At 40.3% G+C, this 12,913-nt stretch overlaps 1 protein-coding gene across 1 annotated transcript; it reads left to right on the top strand.

Moving 5' to 3' along the window:
• Positions 1-3,695: 3,695 nt before the first annotated feature.
• On the top strand, positions 3,696-12,846 carry armc10 (armadillo repeat containing 10). Its single transcript, XM_063000068.1, has 6 exons — positions 3,696-3,999; positions 7,703-7,848; positions 8,511-8,645; positions 9,111-9,287; positions 9,581-9,652; positions 10,664-12,846. Exons 1-6 carry the CDS (start codon positions 3,747-3,749, stop codon positions 10,913-10,915), a joined length of 1,035 nt encoding a protein of 344 aa, XP_062856138.1. The 5' UTR covers positions 3,696-3,746; the 3' UTR covers positions 10,916-12,846.
• Positions 12,847-12,913: the final 67 nt, after the last annotated feature.

The raw sequence follows: 12,913 nt of genomic DNA on the forward strand, positions 1-12,913 counted from the left end.
TGATTGCATTAGTGATTGTCTCATTTCAATTAGTTATATTAATTGGCTTAGCCCCTCAAAAAAGTAAACATTCTAGGCTCTAAGATGATTTTTTATTTAATTCTGTTGACATTTCTAGTCAGCCAGCATTAGGGATGACATGATTCTTTTCTATGACTTGGCCAGTTGCTTCTGTGAGAAGTTTTGCTTGTTCTCCCCATGTCTGCTTGGGTTGCCTTCAGGTACTCCGGTTGTCTTCCACCTCTCTGAAACATACAGCAGGTGGATTAGTTGTTCTAAATTGCCCTTTGTTCTAATTTAATATTTGTGTTTGTATGAGTTCGAGTTTCAGACCAGTCAAATACCTCATGCTAACTCCTGTTAAGCTAAGCACCTACAATGTGAGCAAAGGAATGCAGTCGACTGACGAATCCCGTTTTCGAAAGCACATTATCCATGGAAAAGATGGAAGGATGCACTGTAGGACAATTCACCTCACATTGCACAAAATCTGCAGGGCCATTCTGGTACCAGATACCACAGGACTCCTTCAGAGTTCTTTGTATACACCATGTCTCGACAGGTCAGGAGCATTTACTGTAGACAACATAGTATTTTGGCTTATATGAAAAAGCAACTGTACATGCTGCCATCGCGCCACCCAACTAACCATATACGCCGATCAGCCATAACATTCAAACCACCTCCTGGTTTCTACACACACTGTCCATTTTATTAGCTCCACTTAACATACAGTGGGGTCAAAAAGTATTTAGTCAGCCACTGATTGTGCAAGTTCTCCTACTTAGAAAGATGAGAGAGGTCTGTAATTTTCATCATAGGTACACTTCAACTATGAGAGACAAAATGAGAAAAAAAAATCCAGGAAATCACATTGTAGGATTTTTAAATAATTTATTTGTAAATTATGGTGGAAAATAAGTATTTGGTCACCCACAAACAAGCAAGATTTCTGGCTCTCACAGACCTGTAACTTCTTCTTTAAGAAGCTCTTCTGTCCTCCACTCGTTACCTGTATTAATGGCACCTGTTTGACCTTGCTACCTGTATAAAAGACACCTGTCCACAGCCTCAAACAGTCAGACTCCAAACTCAACCATGACCAAGACCAAAGAGCTGTCGAAGGACACCAGGAAGAAAATTGTAGACCTGCACCAGGCTGGGAAGAGTGAATCTACAATAGGCAAGCAGGTTGGTGTGAATAAATCAACTGTGGGAGCAATTGTAAGAAAATGGAAGACATACAAGACCATTGATGATCTCCCTTGGGGTCAAGATCTCATCCCGTGGGGTCAAAATGATCATGAGAACGGTGAGCAAAAATCCCAGAACTACACGGAGGGACCTGATGAATGACCTGCAGAGAGCTGGGACCAAAGTAACAAAGGCTACCATCAGTAACACACTACGCTGAGAGGGACTCAAATCCTGCAGTGCCAGGCGTGTCCAGGCCCGTCTGATGTTTGCCAGAGAGCATATGGATGATCCAGAAGAGGATTGGGAGAATATCATGTGGTCAGATGAAACCAAAATGGAACTTTTTGGTAAAAACTCAACTCGTCGTGTTTGGAGGAAGAAGAAGAACCCAAGAACACCATACCTACTGTGAAGCATGGGGGTGGAAACATCATGCTTTGGGGCTGTTTTTCTGCAAAGGGGACAGGACGACTGATCCGTGTTAAGGGAAGAATGAATGGGGCGGGGCCATGTATCGTGAGATTTTAAGCCAAAACCTCCTTCCATCAGTGAGAGCATTGAAGATGGAACGTGGCTGGGTCTTCCAGCATGACAATGATCCCAAACACACCGCTCGGGCAACGCAGGAGTGGCTCCGTAAAAAGCATTTCAAGGTCCTGGAGTGGCCTAGCCAGTCTCCAGACCTCAACACCATAGAAAATTTGTGGCGGGAGTTGAAAGTCCGTGTTGCCCAGCGACAGCCCCAAAACATCACTGCTCTAGAGGATATCTACATGGAGGAATGGGCCAAAATACCAGCTACAGTGTGTGCAAACCTGGTGAAGACTTACAGGAAACATTTGACCTCTGTCATTGCCAACAAAGGTTATGTTACAAAGTATTGAGTTGAACTTTTGTTATTGACCAAATACTTATTTTCCACCATAATTTACAAATAAATTCTTTAAAAATCCTACAATGTGATTTCCTGGATTTTTTTTCTCATTTTGTCTCTAATAGTTGAAGTGTACCTATGATGAAAATTACAGACCTCTCTCATCTTTCTAAGTAGGAGAACTTGCACAATCAGTGGCTGACTAAGTACTTTTTGGCCCCACTGTATATAATCACTTTATAGTTCTACAATTACTGACTGTAGTCCATCTGCTTCTCTACATACCTTTTTAGCCTGCTTTCACCCTGTTCTTCAATGGTCAGGTATCACAGGACCACTACAGAGCAGGTATTATTTGGGTGGTGGATTATTCTCAGCACTGCAGTGACACTGACATGGTGGTGGTGTGTTAGTGTGTTTTGTGCTGGTATAAGTGGATCAGACAGCAGCGCTGCTGGAGTTTTTTAAATACCGTGTCCACTCACTGTCCACTCTATTAGACACTCCTACCTAGTCGGTCCACCTTGTAGACGCAAAGTCAGATACAATCGCTCATCTATTGCTGCTGTTTGAGTTGGTCATCCTCTAGACTTTTATCAGTGGTCAAAGGGACGCTGCCCACGAGGTGCTGTTGGCTGGTTATTTTTGGTTGGTGGACTATTCTCAGTCCAGCAGTGACAGTGAGGTGTAAAAACTCCATCAGCACTGCTGTGTCTGATCCACTTATACCAGCACAACACACACTAACACACACTAACACACCACCACCATGTCAGTGTCATTGCAGTGCTGAGAATGATCCACCACCTAAATAATACCTACTCTGTAGTGGTCCTGTGGGGGTCCTGACCATCGAAGAACAGGGTGAAAGCAGGCTAAAAAAGTATGTAGAGAAACAAATGGACTACAGTCAGTAATTGTAGAACTACGAAGTGCTTCTTCATGGTAGGTGGAGCTGATAAAATGGACAGTGAGTGTACAAACAAGGAGGTGGTCAGAATGTTATGTCTGATCGGTGTATTATCATTACCAATTGTGTTGATGTGTGTCTTGGTCTAACTTGCCTGATGAAATTAAAATAAGAAAAAAAATTTTGTCAATGTTTTAAGGACATTTTTGTTTAAAGCTGCAAAAGAACTGTTTTGTTAAACACCAAAAAACTTGTGTTACCCTGGATAACCAAAATGTTACTTTATAGTCAAGTATTGTTGGGCTGAAGTCGACATGAATGTCATAGTTTAGGGATTCATTCGATCATTTTGTTATTTCTTTGGTGTAACCATCAATTTCTAACTCTTGTTGATGCATGAACGCATTTCTGTTGCACATTTTTAAAAGTCACACACTGCGGCTTTAAATAAATAATACTTACTGCGACGTAAACTCAGTGAAACGTTCCGATTGGTCAGTGATGCAAGGAATTGAAATCGGTTGCGTGTCAAATTACACGTGGTTTTCTTCACCTAGTGCACTATAGTAATTCAAGGGGATCACAGTCTGCGTTCTATGTAGTGCAGTAACGTAACACGGAAAGCGCTAATTAGAATACGAACAGAGTTTAGTACCTTGAAACTAGTGCGCAGAAATGTAACCAGTTATGGTCTTTCAGAGCGAGCTTTTCTTAGAAGAAACTATAATTTTATTATTATTCATGAATTCTGGCGGTTATTAGAGGATGGGAGAAGACGGTGTGCTACAGCGGCTGTGTAATATGAAGGCTTTATTGGGCATTTTAGCAGGAGCGGGAGCCTCGTACGGACTGTATAAACTGTTACTGCGCAGCCGCAGTGAGAATAATGTGAAGAGAAACAGAAGGAAACATGAAGAAAGTGTAAATATACAACCAGGGACTCTTCTCTCCAAAGTTTCTGCTTTTAATGTCGTTACTAATACTGTTAGTATGAATCTGACAACAGAAAGGACCTCAGGTAAGCAGGATAAATTTCTCTCCAAGGCTGGCTAATGTGCATATACCTAACAGGTGCAGGTTCTTCATTCTAATTCAGGTGGTGGATCAAAGACAAATCCTAAGTAAGTTTTATTGGGCTGATTGCCAGTTTACATATTTTATTAATTGTAAGATAGATAGATAGATAGATCACTAGATCACTATATTAATCCCAAAGGGAACGTCAAGTATTACAACAGCTCAAGGTACATCAGAAAAAAAATATTAAGTGAGTAAAAGACTCAAGGTACATTAGAAAATGTATTAAATAAGTTAAAGGCTAAGTTAAAAATTATTAAGTAAGTTAAAGGCTCAAGGTACATTAGAAATATTAAGTAAGTCTTACAGTACAATGCAAGTAGGTAATAAATATATATATATATTTACATTTTCAGCATTTAGCAGACGCTTTTATCCAAAGTGACTTACACAATGAGCTGAACACGATGAGCAATTGAGGGTTAAGGGCCTTGCTCAGGGACCCAACAGTGGCAACTTGGTAGTGGTGGGGCTTGAACCGGCAACCTTCTGTTTACTAGTCCAGTACCTTAACCACTGAGCTATCACTGCCCATATTTGCAATATATATATGCAATATGTGATATAATAGACAAATTATGAAATATAAATTAAAAATACTTCCAAAATTAATCTTTTTTTAATTTTAAAATGAGGCAACTAACAAAGTTCTGAAGAGGCCCAATTGTGGGTCTAAATTGCTGGTTCATCGTGGGCGGCACGGTGGCTAAGTGTACTGTGGTAGTACTGTCACCTCACAGCAAGAACGTCCTGGGTTCGATCCCCAGGTAGAGCGGTCCGGGTTCTTTCTGTGTGGAGTTTGCATGTTCTCCCCGTGCCTGTGTGGGTTTACTCCGGGAGCTCCAGTTTCCTCCCACAGTCCAAAGACATGCAAGTGAGGTGAATTGGAGATACAAAATTGTCCATGACTGTGTTTGATATAACCTTGTGAACTGATGAATCTTGTGTAATGAGTAACTACCATTCCTGTCATGAATGTAACCAAAGTGTAAAACATGACGTTAAAATCCTAATAAACAAACAAACAATTGCTGGTTCATCAGGAACACAAACTGAAAATGATATATCGAGTCTCATCATGATTTTAATAGTGAAATCAGCATAAAAGAACAGTGGTCAAGTCACAGACAGGAATAGGCCGCCACAAATGCACCATTACAAAAATAAACACAATTAAAAAACACCTCTATATTGAAACTACGAAAACTGTTTTTAATTACTTATTTGGTATTCGTGGCAGGACTAGCTTTCTTATCTGCCTTTTAATATCAAACTATTTCACAACGCAAACTTTATTTGAGGAGCTCAAATCTTGGACCCCTGAGCAATTACTAAAAGTAAAATAGGGTCTCCGTAGCCTAGTGGTTAAGGTACAGGACTAGTAATCCGAAGGTTGCTTTTTCAAGCCCCACCACTGCCAGGTTGCTGCTGTTGGGCCCTTAAGCAAGGCCCTTAACCCTCAGTTGCTCAGACTGTATACTGTAACTGTAATGTAAGTCGCTTTGGATAAAGGCGTCTGCTAAATGCCAAAAATGTAAATGTCTCAACATTACTAACATTACTACAGTGTATCACAAAAGTGAGTACACCCCTCACATTTCTGCAGATATTTAAGTATATCTTTTCATGGGACAACACTGACAAAATGACACTTTGACACAATGAAAAGTAGTCTGTGTGCAGCTTATATAACAGTGTAAATTTATTCTTCCCTCAAAATAACTCAATATACAGCCATTAATGTCTAAACCACCGGCAACAAAAGTGAGTACACCCCTAAGAGACTACACCCCTAAATGTCCAAATTGAGAACTGCTTGTCATTTTCCCTCCAAAATGACATGTGAAATGTCGTGTTACTAGGTCTCAGGTGTTCAATTTAGTAGTACAGCTCTCACACTCTCTCATACTGGTCACTGAAAGTTCCAACATGGCACCTCATGGCAAAGAACTCTCTGAGGATCTTAAAAGACGAATTGTTGCACTACATGAAGATGGCCAAGGCTACAAGAAGATTGCCAACACCCTGAAACTGAGCTGCAGCACAGTGGCCAAGATCATCCAGCGTTTTAAAAGAGCAGGGTCCACTCAGAACAGACCTCGCTTTGGTCGTCCAAAGAAGCTGAGTGCACGTGCTCAGCGTCACATCCAACTGCTGTCTTTGAAAGATAGGCGCAGGAGTGCTGTCAGCATTGCTGCAGAGATTGAAAAGGTGGGGGGTCAGCCGGTCAGTGCTCAGACCATACGCCGCACACTACATCAAATTGGTCTGCATGGCTGTCACCCCAGAAGGAAGCCTCTTCTGAAGTCTCTACACAAGAAAGCCCGCAAACAGTTTGCTGAAGACATGCCAACAAAGGACATGGATTACTGGAACCATGTCCTATGGTCTGATGAGACCAAGATTAATTTGTTTGGTTCAGATGGTCTCAAGCATGTGTGGCGGCAATCAGGTGAGGAGTACAAAGATAAGTGTGTCATGCCTACAGTCAAGCATGGTGGTGGGAATGCCATGGTCTGGGGCTGCATGAGTGCAGCAGGTGTTGGGGAGTTACCTTTCATTGAGGGACACATGAACTCCAATATGTACTGTGAAATACTGAAGCAGAGCATGATCCCCTCCCTCCGGAAACTGGGTCGCAGGGCAGTGTTCCAGCATGATAATGACCCCAAACACACCTCTAAGACGACCACTGCTTTATTGAAGAGGCTGAGGGTAAAGGTGATGGACTGGCCAAGCATGTCTCCAGACCTAAACCCAATAGAACATCTTTGGGGCATCCTCAAGCGGAAGGTGGAGGAGCGCAAAGTCTCGAATATCCGCCAGCTCCGTGATGTCGTCATGGAGGAGTGGAAAAGCATTCCAGTGGCAACCTGTGAAGCTCTGGTAAACTCCATGCCCAGGAGAGTTAAGGCAGTTCTGGGAAATAATGGTGGCCACACAAAATATTGACACTTCAGGAACTTTCACTAAGGGGTGTACTCACTTTTGTTGCCGGTGGTTTAGACATTAATGGCTGTATATTGAGTTATTTTGAGGGAAGAATAAATTTACACTGTTATATAAGCTGCACACAGACTACTTTTCATTGTGTCTAAGTGTCATTTTGTCAGTGTTGTCCCATGAAAAGATATACTTAAATATCTGCAGAAATGTGAGGGGTGTAATTACTTTTGTGATACACTGTATATTTACTTTAAGACTGGTTTATGTTTGAGGAAAATCTCACAAATGTTTCTACTGCCAATATAGTTTAAACCCATAATGGTGGGCAGCACAGTGGCTCAGTGGGTAGCACTGTCACCTCACAGCGAGAAGGTCCTGGGTTCTTTTTGTGTGGAGTTTGCATGTTTTCCCTGTGTCTGCGTGGGTTTTCTCTGGGGGGTTTGCAAGTGAGGTGAATTGGAGATACAAAATTGTCCAGGACTGTGTTTGACATTAAAACTTGTGAACTGATAAATCTTGTGTAACCAGTAACTAAAGTTTCTGTCATGATTGTCATCAAAAGTGTGTAAAACATGAAAAGTGTGTAAAAAAATGTACAGAACCAAATGCATTTTAATGAGGTGGTCATAATTCCACAATGTATATAAATAGACAATGCAAACTGTTATATGCATTGTTTTTTGTCTTGACCTTTCTAGGTGAACTTCTTTCCAAATCTCCAGGTAGTTTGGAGCCTCGGCACCTAGGCATGCTTCTTTCTCTTTTGCAGAGCAGCCCGAACCCAACAGAGAGGCGAGAAGTCCTTGTTACTTTAGGAAACTCTGCTGCTTTCACAGTAAACCAGGTGTTACATCCAACACTTTAGACCTACTACTGTAGAACTGTGTATGTGTATCCATTTAACAAGCTTTTAATTTATAGTTTGGCTGGAATTTGTTTTGACCCAAAACTACCATTACCCCAAAATTCATTGCATTGTTCTTTAGCTTAGCATAACAAATCAGGTTTGTGTCAACTCAACATCTGATCCTAATACCTAAGCAGCAAATTCTTATCATTTTAGAATTTACTGATAACTAATCCCATACACCAGCGGTCCCCAACCTTTTTTGCACCACAGACCGGTTTCACATAAGATATAATTTCACGGACCGAAGGGGGCAGGGGGATTTAGAATTGAATAACTATAAAATGGAAAATCATTGTGAATCCTGAGCTTTTTTCGCTGCAACGAGACGTGATTGGGGACAATAACACCCGAAGAGTATTGAAAATGTAATTTCTCTTGTAGCGATCTCTAATTATTTAGTTTTTCTTGGTGGCCCGGTAATAAATGACCCACGGATCGGTACCGGTCTGTGGCCCGGTCGTTGGAGACCACTGCCATACACCATAAAGCAACTGTGTGCTGTGTACTGTTTTAAAACACTTTGTTTGAAAGCATGATTTTTATTGAGTTTACTGTATGAAACAAACTGTTCCTTTGCTACCACTTTTTTATTTCAGGATCTTCTTCGTGAATTTGGAGGCCTTCATATTATTGCTGGCTTTTTGTCTGACCCTGACCCTGAAACAAGAGTGCAGACACTAAACGCCTTGAATAATCTGAGCATGAATATCCAGAATCAAGAGCACTTGAAGGTGGGTTTTCTAGTGTACTAATATATGACGTACAGCCATATTTGGCTATTTTTAGTAGTGGAGAATAGTTTCTGACGTCATTGTTTTTATTCTTGACTACTCCAGCCTTACTTTCCACTTTCTAGCTTAACAACAGCCCACTTAGCCCATCCTTACCGGTATGCCAGCCTGATTGCCGGCCCATCTAGCTGAAGTAGCTGAGATTTCCATGACTCAGTCTTATGCAGCATAATGTGACTGTTCAGGTTTTTTGTTGAATTTGGCAAGGGACCACTGTTCTGTGTACATTTTATGGGTGTAGTGAAAGGCTTATTTATATGGTCAGAGGTAAGTTACTAGCTATAGTCATTCATAATGACTAGCAGGGAGCTTTTTACACCACAAAACAACTGTCATGGCTTACAAAATTGCATGTAAATATTTACCTTCATCTCTAACAGTAAATGTTATCTGTCCTCTTTTTAGGTCTATGTGCCAACAGTGCTGGAAATGATTGAGATGTCTCCAGTGAATTCGGATCTTCAGCTGGCAGCACTGCGACTACTGACGAACTTGACTGTGACAGATAACCATCAGCATCTGTTAAAGAGCTCAATTACTCTCCTTCTATCACTAGTTGTAGTGGGCAATGATGCACTTCAGGTACTTAAATTTAGTGAATGCAAGGTAGAAACCTTAAAAAGGGTGCCAGTCCATCATAGGGCACACACACTTACATTTATTTACTCCTTAGTTTGGACAGTTTACTCTCTGCGTTTTCCACTACTCCATACAGTAATCCATACTTTCTACTCTAGTGAAAACATTGCGTAGCGTGATCCTCCATAGAGTGCCCACATAAAGTGTAAAAAAGAGAAAATTTTATGTAAACAGTTTCAGTTCACATAAAAAAATTGTGATTGTATTTGTAAATATATTTTCACCTTTGCCTACAGATCCAGGTTTTGAAGGTTCTAGTGAATTTATCATCTAATCCAAATATGATTGATGACATAGTACAAGCACAGGTAAAGTATAAAAACTCGCCTACATAAATTAATATTTTTAAATGATTTTCCCTGTCCAATTGAGACATGCAATGTAGGGCACATACAATGATAAGTCAAAACATTAGGACCACCCACCTAGTATGTTGTCGGACCTGTAGCTTAATGGGTGCAGTCAAACAAGATCTAATTTTATGGGGCGAACCAGCTGTAGTACCACTTACAAAGAATTAGGAGACAATGCCACAAAGGTTTTTTTTTTTTTAATTATGTCACCACATCTGTATCAATTTGGGTAAAAAAAAAAACCCTTTTTTTTGCCATACACAAAGCTGATCCATATATGAACTCGCCTTGTGCAGGTGAAAAAATGCAGTCGGCTACTGTACACGTGTCAGTCTCACTCTCCTCAGTCAGGGCGGGGATCGGCACAAGTAGAGAGGAAGCATTATACAATTGGGTAATTGGATACGCTAAAAATGTTGGGAGAAAAAGGGGAGAAAATGCATAAACAAAATAGGTTTGTTTTCAGGTTTGTTAGCATAAACAGTTGAACTTATTATTTAAAGGTTGCAGATAATTTTGCACAAGGGTGGTATGGGTTTAAATAATCTAAAGTCATTTCATGTTACATATATGCAGTAACAGAGGAAAACAGAAATGGAGTTATTACTTTTTTCACTTTGTTTTAGCTTCTTTATCCCTTTAAGCACCTTCATAAAACTAATACATACTGAGAACTAAGGACTTCCATAGGTCGGAAGGACGTAGGATTTACGAATTAGGAGGAATCAGTTAAAGTAGTGAGATGCACCCAACACTGCCAAGATGACTGAGTTTCTTTAATGTTCATTTGAACATTTTTGCTTAGACATTTATATCCTTAAACATTACTAACTGCTTTTTAGTTTGAAATAACTAACTTTTAAGATCATATGTCTTAACAATGTCATGTCACTCAACAAAGTCATGTCATGTAATTTGTGCACGAACAACATTTCATTAAGTTTAGTTGTAATTTTGTTTGTACAGGCTCCTGCTTCTCTGGTGCTCCTCTTTGATTCCTCTACAAGCACAGAAGTTCTGCTCCGCCTGTTAGTGTTTGCAGGGAACTTGCTGGCCTGGAGACCATCTGCACAGGTGGCTGAAGCTCTGAGGAGGCGACCAGACTCTCTGTACTGTGTGCTGCTGGACAGCTGCTCACAGTTACACAGCAGACTTCCTCTACTCCTCTCCCACAGTGATGGAGAGGTCAAAACACAGGTGGCACGGCTCCTCACCTAGCCTAACCGCTAAACATCCCTAGGATATCCCTTGCCTGACCAGTGCACTTAAAACATATGGGTGTTTCTCCCAAACCAGTTATTAATAGATTAATATGGGTCTATATAAAGTGATACTTGAACAGAAATCTTTTTCAAAAGCTTTAGTATGACTTTCAAGTTTTACAGTAAAGCTTTTTCTGTATTGTCCACAGATATCATAGCCATTAGTAGCCATATTCCAGGAAATCTTGCTCTGTTGGGCAGGAATTTCAATCCTGTCTCCATATCACTCAAAGCAACACCAGGCAATCTTGGGTATGTGAGCTTATTCGAACTGTTATACACTGAAACCCTAGCCTGTTTTGAATTAGGGATTACTGAACACTTTGCTTGTTGATATTAATAATAGGGCAAGTTTTAGCCTAGTGGTTAAGGTACTGGACTAGTAATCAGAAGGTTGCTGATTCAAGCCCCACCACTACCAGGTTGCTGCTGTTGGGCCCTTGAGCAAGGCCCTTAACCCTCAATTGCTCTGTATACTGTAACTGTAATGTAAGCTTTGGGTAAAGGCGTCTGCTGAATGCCGAAATTGTAAATGTAATAAGGCCAACATGAGTTTATCTCCAAATTCAAAGCAATGGGCTTATCAATACTAGCTTAGTGTATGGAACTTTGTTATCTCAACTGCCCCTTAGTTCGGCAGTCGAAAAGCAGATGTCAATTTCTAAATTCTAAACCAGGTTTCTCTGGCAGCATTGGGCTTCCTGGTGCACCTTGTTTTTTTTGTGCAGACACCAAATCCCAGCCAGTACAAGCAGTGTATTTCAATCTTTGTGTATGTTTTTTGGTCAGGAGTATTAAATCACTATTTTACTCACATACAAATGTGGATAAGAGCCCTGAACCAAGCTAGAAAAATGGAGCCCATGTGCTTAGTCAAAAAAATGCAGTTGCGCTACAACCACTCCAGATGTAAGTAAGACCAAAAGAGTTTAAAATCGATGTCACGTATAGATGCTGTCTAATAGTATTAGTACCCTTCACTGACTGTAAAACTAAGGCATTCTTCTTTGACAGTGCATAAGAAGTAGTCAGCGAAGCATGTTGATCTACCCATCAGTGTTGCATGAGCTACAGCTGAAGCAGTTAACTGTCTTCACTTGTTGAAGGAAGCATGTACCAGACCTGACCCTCCCAGACTGATAGCTGTTGTTTGACAGGGTGAGGTAGGAATTTGCAATGACTAAACTGGGGGAAATAGTTTAAAATAAGCATAGCTTTACTGTTAGCTAGAAGAAAAGGTTTCTGTGCCAATTAAAAGAGAGTCTTTTTTGGAATTTACTTTAGTGCCTGTACCACTCAGGCTTTGTCACAGTGGATGGTGTTTGCTTAGTGAATGCCCTTTAAGAGGTGTCTCACATTTCCCCACATTTAAGGCTCACATTTCCACTGCCAAAATATTTTATACCTGTGAATGTTTCACTTAAGTTCCATAATATACAAAGTGCTTCCTTTTCTGGTCCAGCTTAAGAAAAGACTGTACTGTGTGGTTGCTAATGCACTGCCTTTGTGACAGACGTCAGACAGGTTTAATTTCTCCTGTGATATTTCATATTTTTTTGCATTTTATGAAAAGTGTTTAACCTTATGCTGCGATATGCAACTTATGTAATTTAAGGGCTTTTTTTTCTTGTAACTGTACTTCCAAAGCCGGAAATAAATATGCATTGTAGTTGTGTATTTCAATGCATGTATTGTATCTGCTGCTGCCTCTGCTAGTAGTGTGTTGTGTTGTGCGTAGTATCTGCATACAAATTCAACCTAATTTTTTTGACTTTTTAAAAAGAGAATTCTTGTAAGCTTTTAAAATTTAAAAATGGATTGCTTGCTGTTTTGGTGATTTTAATTTATTTTTACTAAAATGTAATAAAGTGTTTAAAAATAAAACTTGGAAAGATAATATGAAAAATTCTAGTTATTCTCCAAATATTAGCTAACAGTTAATTGCATGTGGCAG

This window comes from Trichomycterus rosablanca, chromosome 8 (assembly GCF_030014385.1).
Source record: "Trichomycterus rosablanca isolate fTriRos1 chromosome 8, fTriRos1.hap1, whole genome shotgun sequence".
Lineage (NCBI taxonomy): Eukaryota > Metazoa > Chordata > Actinopteri > Siluriformes > Trichomycteridae > Trichomycterus > Trichomycterus rosablanca.